Source organism: Poecilia reticulata, chromosome 16 (genome assembly GCF_904066995.2).
Source record: "Poecilia reticulata chromosome 16, P_reticulata-male-v2, whole genome shotgun sequence".
NCBI classification, from domain to species: Eukaryota; Metazoa; Chordata; class Actinopteri; order Cyprinodontiformes; family Poeciliidae; genus Poecilia; species Poecilia reticulata.
In genome coordinates this window covers 2,465,708-2,477,376 of record NC_088845.1, presented here as the reverse complement: position 1 = coordinate 2,477,376, position 11,669 = coordinate 2,465,708, and the positions used below count along the sequence as shown (strand labels likewise).

The 11,669-nt window shown below is 38.2% G+C and overlaps 2 protein-coding genes across 4 annotated transcripts; one reads left to right on the top strand and one right to left on the bottom strand.

Moving 5' to 3' along the window:
• Nucleotides 1-605: 605 nt before the first annotated feature.
• On the bottom strand, nt 606-4,067 carry LOC103477562 (membrane-spanning 4-domains subfamily A member 12-like). 3 transcript variants are annotated; one of them, XM_081616950.1, is made up of 7 exons: nt 3,970-4,067; nt 3,309-3,479; nt 3,154-3,237; nt 2,783-2,839; nt 2,547-2,708; nt 1,802-1,912; nt 606-1,673 (listed from the first exon to the last, which is right to left on the bottom strand). In XM_081616950.1, exons 2-7 carry the CDS (start codon nt 3,468-3,470, stop codon nt 1,605-1,607), a joined length of 645 nt encoding a protein of 214 aa, XP_081473076.1. In that variant the 5' UTR covers nt 3,471-3,479; nt 3,970-4,067; the 3' UTR covers nt 606-1,604. The 3 variants fall into 3 exon arrangements, with proteins under 3 accessions (XP_081473076.1, XP_081473077.1, XP_081473078.1); XM_081616951.1 differs by having other exon boundaries at nt 3,154-3,228; XM_081616952.1 differs by lacking the exon at nt 2,547-2,708.
• A 1,085-nt stretch (nt 4,068-5,152) lies between these two features.
• On the top strand, nt 5,153-11,567 carry LOC103477561 (uncharacterized). Its single transcript, XM_008430720.2, has 7 exons — nt 5,153-5,265; nt 5,996-6,190; nt 6,356-6,472; nt 6,958-7,014; nt 7,138-7,350; nt 8,293-8,415; nt 10,464-11,567. Exons 2-7 carry the CDS (start codon nt 6,014-6,016, stop codon nt 10,527-10,529), a joined length of 753 nt encoding a protein of 250 aa, XP_008428942.1. The 5' UTR covers nt 5,153-5,265; nt 5,996-6,013; the 3' UTR covers nt 10,530-11,567.
• Nucleotides 11,568-11,669: the final 102 nt, after the last annotated feature.

Here is an 11,669-nt window from a genome sequence, read left to right as displayed (position 1 = left end):
TGCATAGGTTTCCTTCCACTTCACAATTATACAATACTTAAAATCACAGAAACTTGAAGTCTGTGGTTGTAAAATAACCAAATGTGGAAAAAGTTCAAGAGGTATGAATATTTTTATGGGTTTAAACATAAATCTTTCTAATTCAAATTCTAATTCTTCTAACATCTGGATCAGCTGCAGCTGTTTGATTGATTTATTAGTCAGACCTGTGAAGACGCTGTTGCAGTAATCAATAAAAGATAAACGCATTATGAGCCATTCACCTGATCACAGACTGAAAACACGTCAAGCCTAAAATATTCCTAATCAATAAAACGTCTCAGTGCTCATACAGGTCATGCAGCGTCCTTAAGCCTCACTAATGGGGACTAAATGAACATACAACACAGACATACCTGTGGCTGGGCTGTGAGCGGCGACTTGTAAATGTAAATGAAACAAAGATTTAATGTGAATAAACAGGAACGTTCAGAAGCACCTGCTGAAATTTGAGTCAGAATGACATTTTACCAGCAGGTGGTCCTGATTATTTACAGCTTATTATGTTCAGTTTTGATGTTATGAGGCTTAAACAGCAACAAAGAGGAGTCATGACTAACAGCAAGTACAAGTTTGAATTTATTATAAAAATATACAGAAACAAAATAATTTTAAAATATGTTTACCTGGACGTTTTTGTCAATTGTTTGTTTTAAATCAAGCATAAAGCAGAGTAATTAGTTACTGTGAGTGAATGTTTCTCTGCCTTTTTGTTTCAGTGATAATATTCACTAAATATAATAAGTTGTGTGTTTAGTCTGGATTTAAATAAGTTATTTAAAAAGCTCTTATTTTGTTAAAACAAGAAGATTATGAGCATTAAGATAAAAACAGGAGATGCAGGAACTAGAATATTTACCGCCATCTAGTGGTTATTGGTGTAACAGCATCTTAAAGGAGTGGAGAATAAATCTATAATCTATAATCTGAAGAATTGAAATTGAAAATATTTTTTTTATAAGCACACCGTACAGAAGAGGCAACATAGACGCAAGGAAACATTTTTATATTTTTAATCAGCAATTCACAATTTCACAAATCTAGAAAACAGAAAAGAAAATTTACAGGATGACCTGATTTCTACCTGCATGTGTGGATAATAAGACATGCAAAGTTTTTAATTCACTTCTTCTGATACCTACCCTTTAAAAAAAAAACATTTTCATCTTAAAAATAACACTTAAAATGACATTTGGGTGACTTCAATCATTTCCCCATCATTTTGCAATCAACTGTAACCCAAAAATTAAAAAACAAATATATTTCTATTTTTTGCCTCTTTGGTTTTGGCTGCTTGTAAATTTTGGAGATTTTAGCATCTAATTATTTTTAAATAAATAACATAAAGCTATTTTTGTTATACCTTTGCTAAATACAGAATATCTCTCAGGATTTAGAGTCATTTTGAACTATTTTCATTAATATTTTTGCATTTTAATAATAATTGTGATCCAAATAGAGTTTAATAAAGCAACAGTTCTCTGAAGCTGGATGGTGTTTGAGAGGGACTGGGCCCCCTGGGCCCCCCTTTTGGTTTCTCCTTGGTCTCACCAGATTAGTTAGACTTAGGCTCCAGGACTGGTCATGTGACCAACTTTAACCAATGGCTGCTGGATCAAAACATCTTTGACATCCTGCAGAAACACAAGCGAGTAGATTTTAATAATCAGAACAAATTTTCCTACAGAGTGAGTTTATTTAACAGTTAAATAACTTTAAGCAGCCGTTTCTGTTGTAATGGCCTTGTGAGTTTTGTTCATACCTTCCTCCTGTAGTAGAAAGCCTTGTTGCCCAGGACTGCGAGGCTGAGGCAGACACAGAGCTGGAGGACCGACATGACGATCATGGTGATGTCCACGCCTCTCAGCAGTTTCTGAAACACCAGACAAAGAAAAACGGAATGAAAAGAAATGCCTTCCTGCAGAAAACAACCAAAATATATTGTTCCGGTTTCAGTATTCAGTCTTCTTGAGCTCCAACCTGCAGTCAGTTACACCTGAAATAAAGTCCAGCTGCACTCAAAGGATTCTCCCAACATTTGCTCGCTTGCTGTGGTGCTTCAACAGAAAACCTACTGTCAGTTTCCATTAATGTTCACAAAACGTAATCAATATCCTGCTAATGTTGGGGGAAAAAAAACAAAACAAAACAACAAAAAACAATTTTAGAATTCCGGTGTTTCATTAAATAAGAAACGCAATATCGCGCCATGATCCTCCAAATACTTCCTGTCATCTTCTTCTTCGTGGTTGGTGCCTGCAGTTAACATCCTGCTGAAACGCAGTTATTGACCAGTGAAAGAAAATGTACCTAATCGTGGTTATTATGATTATTCTTGTCTGACATTGTTCTTTCCTCTCTGTGATCTATAGTTCTACTTTCCTCGTATCTTTTGTGTATTGACAATCAAACATTGACTAGTTCATTCACTAAAAACACCAACATCCTCAGCTGCTCCAGTCAAATCAGCGCCTTTAAAGGTAGAAAACGATCGACGTGTTGAATACCTGAGCTAAATTAGCCAAGAATATGCAGTTTTTGGAGTTTGTTTCATCCAGGATCCCACACATCCCAATGACAGTGAAGCTGGACAAATGTACTGCATACAGCACAATGGCCACAACGGAGAGGATGGATCCGGCTATGTTGAGAAAGACGGAAAAGCCCGTCTGGAAGCAGAAATATGATTATTATTCCCAACAGCGACCTCTACAGTTGGAACACAGTAATGTTCTTTACTCACCAGGCAGCGGAGAGGAAATCTGTCTGCAAGGAGAGACAAGACTCCGGCTGCAATGAACTGGAAGAAAAACAGCAATAAGATCAATTAGTGTTTCATATATAAAGATTTTTGTTCATTTCTCATTTTCAGTGTGATTCTAAAACACATTTGGTCAGAATATGGTGCACAATCACTGTTATGCTTCTAATGAGTACAGAGGAAGTGGAAACGTCTCTGTTAAACTACTTCAGTATGAGGGGAAAACCATGAAAATGAAAACTTTCCTCATGTTTCCCCATATTTAAATCATGAAGGAATCTTCTCATATAAAAAGATCTCACACAAATAAAAGAAGAGGATGAACTTTAAAGGGATGTGTTTTTACTACTTACAGGAACTCCCAGCCAGTAAGGAAACGTTTCTACACGTTCTGGTCCGAGTCCAACGTTGAACACGCCGACCATGACCTGCACAGTCTGCGAAACGTTTACAACGTTTTTCTTACTCTTCAGAAACTTAGTCTTTAAACGCTTTGAGCTCCTCTCACCCCGAGAGCTCCGACCACGCTGCTCCCTTTGGTCGCTGACCGCCATGATGGGCCGCAGGAACGAGTCCTGACGACCTGACGCCATTGCGCTAACGTGCTCCGATTGTCCGTTGCTATGGTAACAACAGTCCCTCCGGCGTCTGCATCCACTGAGACGGACATCTTTACAACCTTTAAGCAAAGGAGACGTAGATGTCCAAACTGATATTCATACCCCAGAGAAACGATGCAGGGATGCAAACTGAAGCGAGATGATGGTGCAAATGAGGATTTTACATAGAATCTAAGAAATTATAAGTGAAGAGCATCAGAGTGGCATACTACAACAAACTGTCTTCAGTCAGAGGCATCTTCAGAGCCACTGGAATACGGGCTGCTACAGAAGGTCCTTCAACCACTCTAAATAAACTTTTGTTTCTCTCCGGGATCAATAAAGTATTTTTGGATTTGAATTTTTGAATTGAATTGATCATTTCAGACGTTCCAACAAAAGAAAAACAAAACAACGTGTAAACGCAACATCCTATTACATACCACAGACACAAAAACACTTATTTGGTGAGTACATGTGAAAAGGGATATTAAGAAGTTGAACTTTAATATTTTACTTTATAATAATAAAAAATGTTCATAAAAGTCCATTTTAATGCTGTGAACTCACCTGCTGAGAAGTTCAGTCTGACACCAACAGTTTTCTGGCTCAGGCAGCAGAAACGAAACGTTCACTTCCTGTTAATCCTTCAAATTAAAAGCATACTTCCACACATAGACAGAATCCCCTTTAATCGCGTTACTTGCATGTTCATAAGTGCTGAACAATAAATGAAATTTGAATTTTCAGTACTTTTGGGTTGATGCTGGTAGAGAACTGAATTATTTATAATAATAAACTGACTGAAGCTGAAAGCCTGCAGCAGATCTGCTGTTACTGGGTCAAAGTTTGATGCTCTAATTTACCAACTTCCCTCTGAATGTGGAGGAGTTTGGTATTTACACGGGACAATGAGTCGATGCAGGAATGTCTTAAAGTCAGGAAGGTAAACACTGATATCGTATCAAATCCAAATATGCAGCTGCTATTATTCAACAATGCAGAAAAAACTGAGTCAGTTCTGGGTCATAACTCCAAATTATGACTAATAATGTTTTTTTTTTTCACGGGCCTTAAAACCACCGAGATGTTCCTGTATCAAACATATTCCAGATTATTTGCTTTCATATATTTATATCAGATATATTAAGACATTTTAATGCACCACTGATCATTTCTGATCCGTTGAGTCAAACTGTGACACTCGTGTCCTGGCACTGTCCCTCCAGCGCCACCTTGTGGGAAGAAGTGTTATGTCCAACGGAAGTTGGAACAATGAACAACTGTTTGGAGTTTATGACACCAAAAGCTAAAAATAAAAAATAAAAACATACATGTGTATTATAAAATGACTCCTAAAGAAATACCACATACACTAATCTGAGTTTAGTCATTTTATTCCCTCTTGTCTGACGTTGAGTCTGATCAGTACTTTGTAAACAACAAAGCTATAGAAACATTTGATGTGTATTATTTAATGCTCCCCCTGGTTTCTGTTAATTTGAGTAAATGCATAATAATGAAGTATTGAAGAAAGAGCCTAATGGCGAGATGCCGTTATTATCTGCGACTCTCCTCAAATCACAAACTATTTTTACAATTACAGAGAAATACAAAAGAAAAGTGCTGAACAATAAATTAAATTTGAATTTTCAGTACTCGGTCATTTGGGTTGATGTTGGTAGAGAACTGAATTATTTATGATAACAAATTGATCAGCGCACGCGCAAACGATATTACTTTTTTTAATGACTTCCTTTCTTCTCGTTCCTTTTTTTTTGCGCTCTTCCGGGACGAGGTCGCGCTGTGACGCATGTAACTGAATTAGAGGTTTTGTTTTTCAGAGTTTGCTTCGGGATCTAACAGGTACGTTGTTTTACTGAAGTCCCTAAAGTTACAGCGGAAATAAAATAAAAAAAGACGAGCCAGAAACAAAAGTTCTGCTGAAGTGAACCGGATCTGACGGCAGTTTTTGTTGTTAGACGGAGTAAAACGAAGAGTGGGGGATTTGAGGAGGAAGAGTTAAAACTGGAACTGATCGGCAACTGTTTTACTGGAAGAAGGCATTTTAATTACCACACTTAAATTTATTTACTTCAAAACGGATTTAAATTTAAAAGAACATAAAACGGGCAACCGCTATTTTGAGTTATTTATTTATTTAACTTATTAGACAGAAGCTATTTTCTCCGATTTCCTTTTAATTCAACTGTAATTTAATCCACATAGCCTGATTGTTTCGGTATTCGTGTTTAGGATGGACCAGTCAAAGTCCAGGCCTGAATTTGGTTTTCATAGAAAAGGGTTTAATTTTGGAGACAGATGGAAACACCAGCAGCTCAAACCCAGAGTATTGACTTTGAATTATATTAATGAAATATTCTTAGAACCAGGTTTGTTTGTTTTTTTCTTTTTCAGCTCATTGTTGACCTACTTTCTGTTCTTCTGCCCTAAAAAAATACTACAAATAAAATCAGAATTAACAACAGAATCACACCAGTGTGAAAGTCCAGCAGCTACAAATACCTTTGATGCATTTTATTTCATTTAACTTGTTAAAATAATTAATGACACACATTTAAAACGTCTGTGTCAGCTTTCAGGACCAGGAAGGATGTCTGTGACCATGAGCAGGACCGACGGGGTCACCGTGTTCACTGTGACCTCTGACCCTGACAGCCGCTGGCCTCCGCTGTGCCAGATCCTGAAGAGCCTTTGCTACAGCCCGGTGTGCTGCTCCGCGTCCCAGCAGCTGAGGACGGTCCTGAAGACGTCTCTGTCCGTCCTCGGGGTGAGCTGCAGGCTTCTCTAAGAATAGTCTAATTAGACATGTTTTCTATGAGTTTACGGTTTGTTGCATCTTTATAGAAGCTCTTTCATTTGATTGTAAGAGATAATAGTGAAGCATGAATGTTGGGTTTGACCTCAGGTGTCTGCTTCTCGTTTTCCTTTGCAGGCCGTCCACATGATGATCGGCCTGCTTAACATTGGCCTTGGCGTCATCATCCAGCTGTCATACATTACTCCTAACTTTTCCTACTTCACTTCTTTTCCCTACTGGATGGGATCTCTGGTGAGCAAAATGCTGGGTTACAGATTGTCAGCATTAATTGTCGGGACCTTAAAGGGGCAGTATTATGTATTTTACAGTCACATAGTTATATTTTATAGAACAATCAAGTCACTATGTTACCTTCAGCTGTTGTAATAATGCTGTATTTAGCAAACATAATGGGCCTCTGTCTCTTTAAGAAGCTCCAACTCTTTCCAACACATTAAATAACATGTAAATTATAAACTCAAATTTAAATTGGTGATTGACGGTTGTAGTATTTCAAAACAGATGTAATTTGAACTGAAGTTAGCGTTTTAGCTTCAGCTAAACACCAGGCTGGTGTACTGCTCTAGTGTTAACAGAGCTCATTCATTAATAAGCAGTGGCCTCCACTCGTTGTGTATGACGGGGAGCCAACTGACCCTCTGCCGTTTATTCACTTTTATGTTTTGAGTTTTTAAAAACAGAATATTTACATCTGTTTTCCTTTTTTTTTTTTCCAGTTCATTATGTTTGGCATCATGTGCATTTTATCTGAGAAGTATCCAAGTCCATGTCTGGTGAGTGATTTTAACTGTCTGGTGTTCCCTCAGGATCATCAGCATTTATTCTTAGATCTTCTTTTAATATTAATCAAATTATTGGTCATGTTTGTACATGTAGTTATTCTTCTTCTATTTCAGATCATGCTCAATGTGTTTGCCAACCTGGTTGGTGCTGCTCTTGCCATTGCTGCCATCGTGCTCTACAGTATATTGGAGGGAGACATGTATGTGTGGCTTTCCTGCGATGACAGGTACGACTACGGCTACTATTACAGACGCACCACGCCAAGCCCACCAGCTGATGCTGCGTACTTGAAGGAGATGTGCTTGGAAGGCAAATTGATGATCCGGGTAAGACAGAAATATCCCACCAGCAGTCAAATATATGATCACTCTTTATTTGTTATCATTGTGATGAGCTTTAGAGATGATTCCATCTTTGAAGATTTGTGGATGTTTGTTTTCAAGCTGAACGTTTTCAGGTCATTTGTGGCCTTGTTTACATGGAGCTGCTCAGTTTAATCGTAACATTTCTGTTGTGATCCAGCACTTTGGAGACGGGTAACTGTTTAAGGGTCAAAACCGCAGGCTTGTTCCGTGACATGCTGAAATAACAGTGCCACCTTTTGGCCTGGCATGGCAACTACAGCTGATTCGTGGCGTCTTGGTGGCGCCGTCTAAACGTGGAACGTTTCCGCAATCATCACCAGAAGCCGCGGTCTCGTGTAAATGTAGGCTTAGTGAAGAAAAAGATAGTTGCTATGTGTAATTTAGTGACATCTACAGATTTAAATATCAAGTTTGCGCAAGTCTGAACCAGAAGTGATCCAAGCCACTGAACCGCCATCTTGGTAGGCAACGCAGCGCAAAGCATAGATGAATCTTGGCTCCCAGACCAACTAAAATACAATAGAGTACTCAAAAATTGTTAATGAACTTATATTGTTTATAAATTAGATAGTAACAAGGTGAGAGTTGATTCTAAGCTTGTGGCATGTTTATTGTTGTCATAGCAACTCTCGTGACAGATGCCTACCAAGATGGCTGCCGGCTACAAAGTTCCTAGAAGTGTGACATCACGTGAGAACATCACATTGAAACCAACTATAAATTGTTTGTGTGGCCACATATTGAAAAGTGATTTCAAAGTCTTTGAGTTGTTTTTGTTTTGTTTGTTTAACAGCAACACAGATGTAAGATAATCAGCATCATTTTATAAATAAAGTCATGATTTCCAGAGGATGGTCTACATTCGTTAGAAAAATGTTTCATGGAGTCGTTTGTGTTCTGCAGATGCTGCTGAGGGGCATCACTGGGGTCCTGGTCGTCCTGTCGGTGGTGGAGCTCTGCGTCACCATCAGCTGCGCCGTGTTGGGGATCAAAGCTCTGAGACGCACCGGCAACAAACCAAACCAGGTGAGTCGTTTGGTCCAAAGAGTCGTGCTCAACCAGTCATAAGCTGCTGGCTTAAATCTGTAATTTAGTTTTACTTTTGAAAAATTCAAAAATTATCAATCAATTCAGAAGATGATTCTGTAAGTCACCGGTCACTTTATTAGGTACACCTGTTCAACTGCTCATTAACGCAAATGTTGAATCAGCCAATCACATGGCAGCAACTCGATGCATTTAGGCCTGTAGACATGGCCAAGACGATCTGCTGCAGTTCAAACCGAGCATCAGAAAGGGGAAGGAAGGAGATTTAGGAGATACCACACCGGGTGCCCCTCCTGTCAGATAAAAACAGGAAGCTGAGGCTACAGTTCGCTCACCAAAATGGACAATAGAAGATGGAAAAACGTTGCCTGGTCTGATGAGTCTGGATTTCTGCATTCGGATCGTCGGGTCAGAATTTGGCGTCTACAACATGAAGCGTGGATCCATCCTGCCTGGTATCAACGGTTCAGGCTGGTGGAGGTGGTGTAGTGATGTGGGAGGATAGTTTCCTGCCACACTTTGGCCCATTGGTACCAACTGAGCATCGTGTCAACGCCACAGCCTGCCTGAGTATTGCTGCTGACCACATCCATCCCTTTATGACCACAGTGGACCATCTTCCCATGGATTCTTCCAGCAGATAACGCACCATGTCATGAAGCACAAATCATCTCAGACTGGTTTCTTGAACAATGAGTTCACTGAAACCAGTCACCAGATCTCAATCCATAGAAAACCTTTGCCTTGTGGTGGAACCAGAGATTCACGTCACGGATGTGCAGAAGACAAAACGAATTCATCTCTGTGTTACCTGAGAAAATGAAAAATAATAATAAAACAGAAAATAAATGCCAAGAGTAAAAGAAAAATAAGAGCAATTTCATTGTTGTTGTGACACATTTCTGTTATGTTCTGTGTTTTCTTTGTCCTAAATGCATCCATTTTAATGATCCTGCACCGTTTTTATTGTTTTCCATTGTTGAGTGTTTTCTTCTCTAATTGGTCATTTTGTAGATGTATCCTTACGTTTGCTCGTCTGTAATGTTTGTTTTTATTCTCTAATTGGTGAATAAAAATAAAACAAAAGGAAAATAAAGACCTAGGTCTGAACAGAGGCGATGGCCTCAGGTTTACTTTACTAACAGACGTTATTTACCCCTCGGGGAATTTTATTTATCCAATTTCCCATAAAACGACAGAAAGGACCCGTTCTACAGGCTGGACTCGCTCCAGGTGGTTTTATAGCAACTCGTGTTGAAACATGACCAAAACGGCTGACATGGCGACACGTTGAACTGAACAGAGGGCGGAGCAGGAGACGTTTGGATGAGCTGTGAGACATTTTCTAAAAACAAGAAAAGAAATCCTGTTGCCTTTTATTCAAGCTCTTTGGATTCTTGAGAACTTTTCATATTCAGCTGCAGTGACGATGAAAAAAGGCAGCAAAATGAGACGGCAGGTTGCTTAAGGTGCAAATCCAAATGTTTGTACAGAGGAACGTCGGGTAAAGTCCAAATCCAGCCTGCAGCGTTCAACCAGCCCGGACGCCAACAGGTCGTCGTAGAACAAGAGGCACATTGGATCGTTTCTACAAAACGACTCCAGGGTTTAGAAAATATGTTCAGATTCATTCTCACTGAGGCTCCGATGCATTTAATCCGTCTTATCATTTACTGACAAATCAAACCAAATGTCCTGTCGGTTCATTATTGGCGTATATTTAAACATATTGATGGAAACAATATTCTCCTAATGTTGCAGCTTAACTGTGATTGTTGAGCATAATCTCGTTGTTTTCTGTTCACACTTTTAATCCAGGTCTTATTGACTTTATGCTCTAAAGGAATCAGATTAACTTTGTTTAAAATCTCAAACTTTTGCAGAAATAAAACGGTTTTTCTTCACAAATGAGAAGGTTCCCAAAAAGGCCGAATTACTGACATGTTCTTCTCTAAGCAGTGATTTCTCAAAACAAGTGAATCATCCCATGTTTTATGTTTCACTTCATGTTTTCTTTCCTCCTGCAGACCTCTGATGAGCCGGAGTATTTCAAGCCGCTGCTGGAGGAAGTCACCACCGATCCTACAGTCTGAACATTTTTCACTTCCTGTAAAGATTAAACCTGCTCTGTCATCCCACTCAAAGGGTTAATATCTACATTAATCATTCACTTATATAAGCAGCTTCTGGGTTTTTTAAATGCAGATTATGCTTTTTCTATTGTCTCCTGCACTTTTGTATAAAATATCAGATCATTTTACTTTGATTTTCTTGATCATTAAGATGTTTTTTTGTTGTTCTATTCTGAAATCAGCAAATATTCAATCATATGCATGTGATTTTTGTTTGTTTTAATTCCAGGTTTCCACCACTAAATCATGTAAAATAAATGCATGAAAACGATAATTTGCTGCATGTTTTCATATTTTATGTCAAGTTGCTTTATGGGGAGATGTTTATGTCTCCTTACCTGTTGTTTAAAAAGCGGTAAGTAAATATTTGACAGCCGGATGAGTCAGAGACACGAGTCTTGGGTTAATTCAGGAAAGTGGAGTCATAAATGAAAGCTAACCGTTTTTCTTTAACGTTTCTGGAAATAGTTTGATCCCCTCTTTATGGACGTGTGGAAGGTTTCAGAACAGGTTGTGATTGTTATCAGTTGCCTGCAGATCTACAGGCTTCATTTTTCCTAACTTATCAAACAAACTGAGCTGCTTTTGGTGAGTTTTATTCCAGATGTTGTATTTAAATCATCCAGAGATCCTGGTGGGTTCAGATGGTTTCTTACTTTCCCTTTCAAAAGAATTTAAAGTCTTGTTATACATCATTTTGCAAACTCAAACATCATTTGTTAAATTAATCTTTATATATTGGATTTATAGATATAGATTTTGCCTTTTTATACTTATTAAAATGATTACAGTCAGTTTATTACTACTTATCACAACACACATTAAATGAGTTTCTATTTTTAATAAATTTTCAAATTGTTTTAATGAAGTATTTAAAATGTGAGAATAGAGATAAATATAACTTTAAATCAATTTTAAACACTTCCTGGATGCTTTCTGACTCGTTACTTTGTTCTCGCTGCATTTCTCCTTCCTGTAAGTAAAAGATTTGAAACGTGAGTATTTGTCTCTTCTGAATTCTTTCTTGCCGTTTTATTTTCAGATATTTTTTTCTATCAATGAGATTGATCAGCTTCTCGTTTCCCATTAGCTACATAGAAA